This window comes from Pyxicephalus adspersus, chromosome 11, assembly GCF_032062135.1.
Source record: "Pyxicephalus adspersus chromosome 11, UCB_Pads_2.0, whole genome shotgun sequence".
NCBI classification, from domain to species: domain Eukaryota; kingdom Metazoa; phylum Chordata; class Amphibia; order Anura; family Pyxicephalidae; genus Pyxicephalus; species Pyxicephalus adspersus.
In genome coordinates this window covers 47,064,854-47,066,707 of record NC_092868.1, presented here as the reverse complement: position 1 = coordinate 47,066,707, position 1,854 = coordinate 47,064,854, and the positions used below count along the sequence as shown (strand labels likewise).

The window sequence follows — 1,854 nt, the reverse complement described above, 5'->3', positions numbered from 1 at the left end:
ATAAGTCTCCTGAAGTTGTGACTGTGGATTGTGACAAACTAGGAGGAAAGGAAGTGGGTGAAGTTGGTGTTACAGGAATATTGCTGGTTTCTTCATATTTAGAGGTTGATAACATCTGGGTTGTAAATGCGGATGATGTAACACTGTCAGTAACTGATTTTGTAGAAGTTGATTTCTCTGTTGATGCTGATACTGATGTTGCTCCAACGTTGCTTGTCTCACGTACAGGTGGACTTTGTGTTGTGGTTGATGCTGGCGTAGTTATAGATTCTGTATCTAATGTAGTAGTTACTGTAGTCTGTGTTACAAAGGAGGTTTTTGAAGTAGCCATTGTGGATTCTGAGGGAATAGGAGAAAATAAAGTTGGTGAAGCTGTAGCTTCAGTTGGAGTAGAGACACGTTCAGATGCTGGTTGTGTAGAAGAGGAGATACTCTGCATGGTGACTGTTGTTAGCTCTGTAGTACTTTGTGACTCTGATGGTTTTGGTGTAGCTTCAGTCACTGTTATAGGCAATGTCTCTGATATAGTTATTCTAGATGTTATGCTGGTTTCTTCAGTGGTTTCAGGAGATGTCATTACTGTAGAACTCACAGAAGTAGAAGATCTCTCAGTTGCAGCTTCTGTAAAAGCAGATTGTTGTGATGATGCTGAAAGGTTTGTAATTTCAACAGTGCTGGACTCATGTATGGATGTGCTCTGTACAGTGTTTGTTAATGGCTCAGTTGTACCTTCACTTTCATATGTTCTCATTCCAGTAATACTGGTGGTCAGTCTTGTAGATAAATCTTCTGAAGTTGTGACTGTGGATTGTGACAAACTAGGAGGAAAGGAAGTGGGTGAAGTTGGTGTTGCAGGAATATTGGTGGTTTCTTCATATTTAGAGGTTGATAACATCTGGGTTGTAATTGCAGAGGATGAAACACTATCAGTAAGCGGTTTTGCAGAAGTTGATTTGTCTGTTGTAAATGCAGAGGATGACACCCTGTCAGTAAGCGGTTGTGTAGAAGTTGATTTCTCTGTTGATGCTGATACTGATGTTGCTCCAACAGTGCTTGTCTCATGCTCAGATGGATTTTGTGTTGTGGTTGATGCTGGCGTAGTTATAGATTCTGTATCTAATGCAGTAGTTACTGTAGTCTGTGTTACAGAGGAGGTTTGTGAAGTAGCCATTGTGGATTCTGAGGGAATAGGAGAAAATAAAGTTGATGAACCTGTAGCTTCAGTTGGAGTAGAGACACGTTCAGATGCTGGTTGTGTGGAAGAGGAGATACTCTGCATGGTAACTGTTGGTAGCTCTGTAGAACTTTGTGATTCTGATGGTTTTGGTGTAGCTTCAGTCACTGTTATAGGCAACATCTCTGATGTAGTTATTCTGGATGTTATGCTGGTTTCTTCAGTGGTTTCAGGAGATGTCATTACAGTAGAACGCACAAAAGCCGAAGATCTCTCAGTTGCAGCTTCTGTAAAAGCAGGCTGTTGTGATGTCGACTGGTTTTTAATGGCCGTAGTACTGGTCTCCTGTATAAATGTGCTATGTACAGTGTTTGGCTGAGATGTTTCTTCACTTTCATATGTTCTCATTCCAGTAATAGTGGTGGTCAATTTTGTAGATAATTCTCCAGAAGTTGTCATTGTGTGTTCTGACAGACTTGTCAGGGTAGAAGTTGTTGCAAGGACCTCAGATTCACATCTATTTCCTTTGTATGAACTGGTACATCTGAAATACGAAAGGTTAAAGGATAAGACTGTGTGTATCAAAGTAGAATGCAATGAGTTTTCAAGCAGCATACTGTACACTGTGCAAGTGATTGATATCTTGTTAAGGGAGAGACCATTACAAACAGACCCTTTAC

At 40.5% G+C, this 1,854-nt stretch overlaps 1 protein-coding gene across 1 annotated transcript; it reads right to left on the bottom strand.

Moving 5' to 3' along the window:
• Positions 1 to 4: 4 nt before the first annotated feature.
• LOC140340257 (uncharacterized) lies at positions 5 to 1,633 on the bottom strand (the record flags this gene model as incomplete). The annotated part of the gene is made up of 1 exon (XM_072425314.1): positions 5 to 1,633. A coding segment is annotated over exon 1 (1,629 nt), but the record flags the coding sequence as incomplete, so codon positions are not given.
• Positions 1,634 to 1,854: the final 221 nt, after the last annotated feature.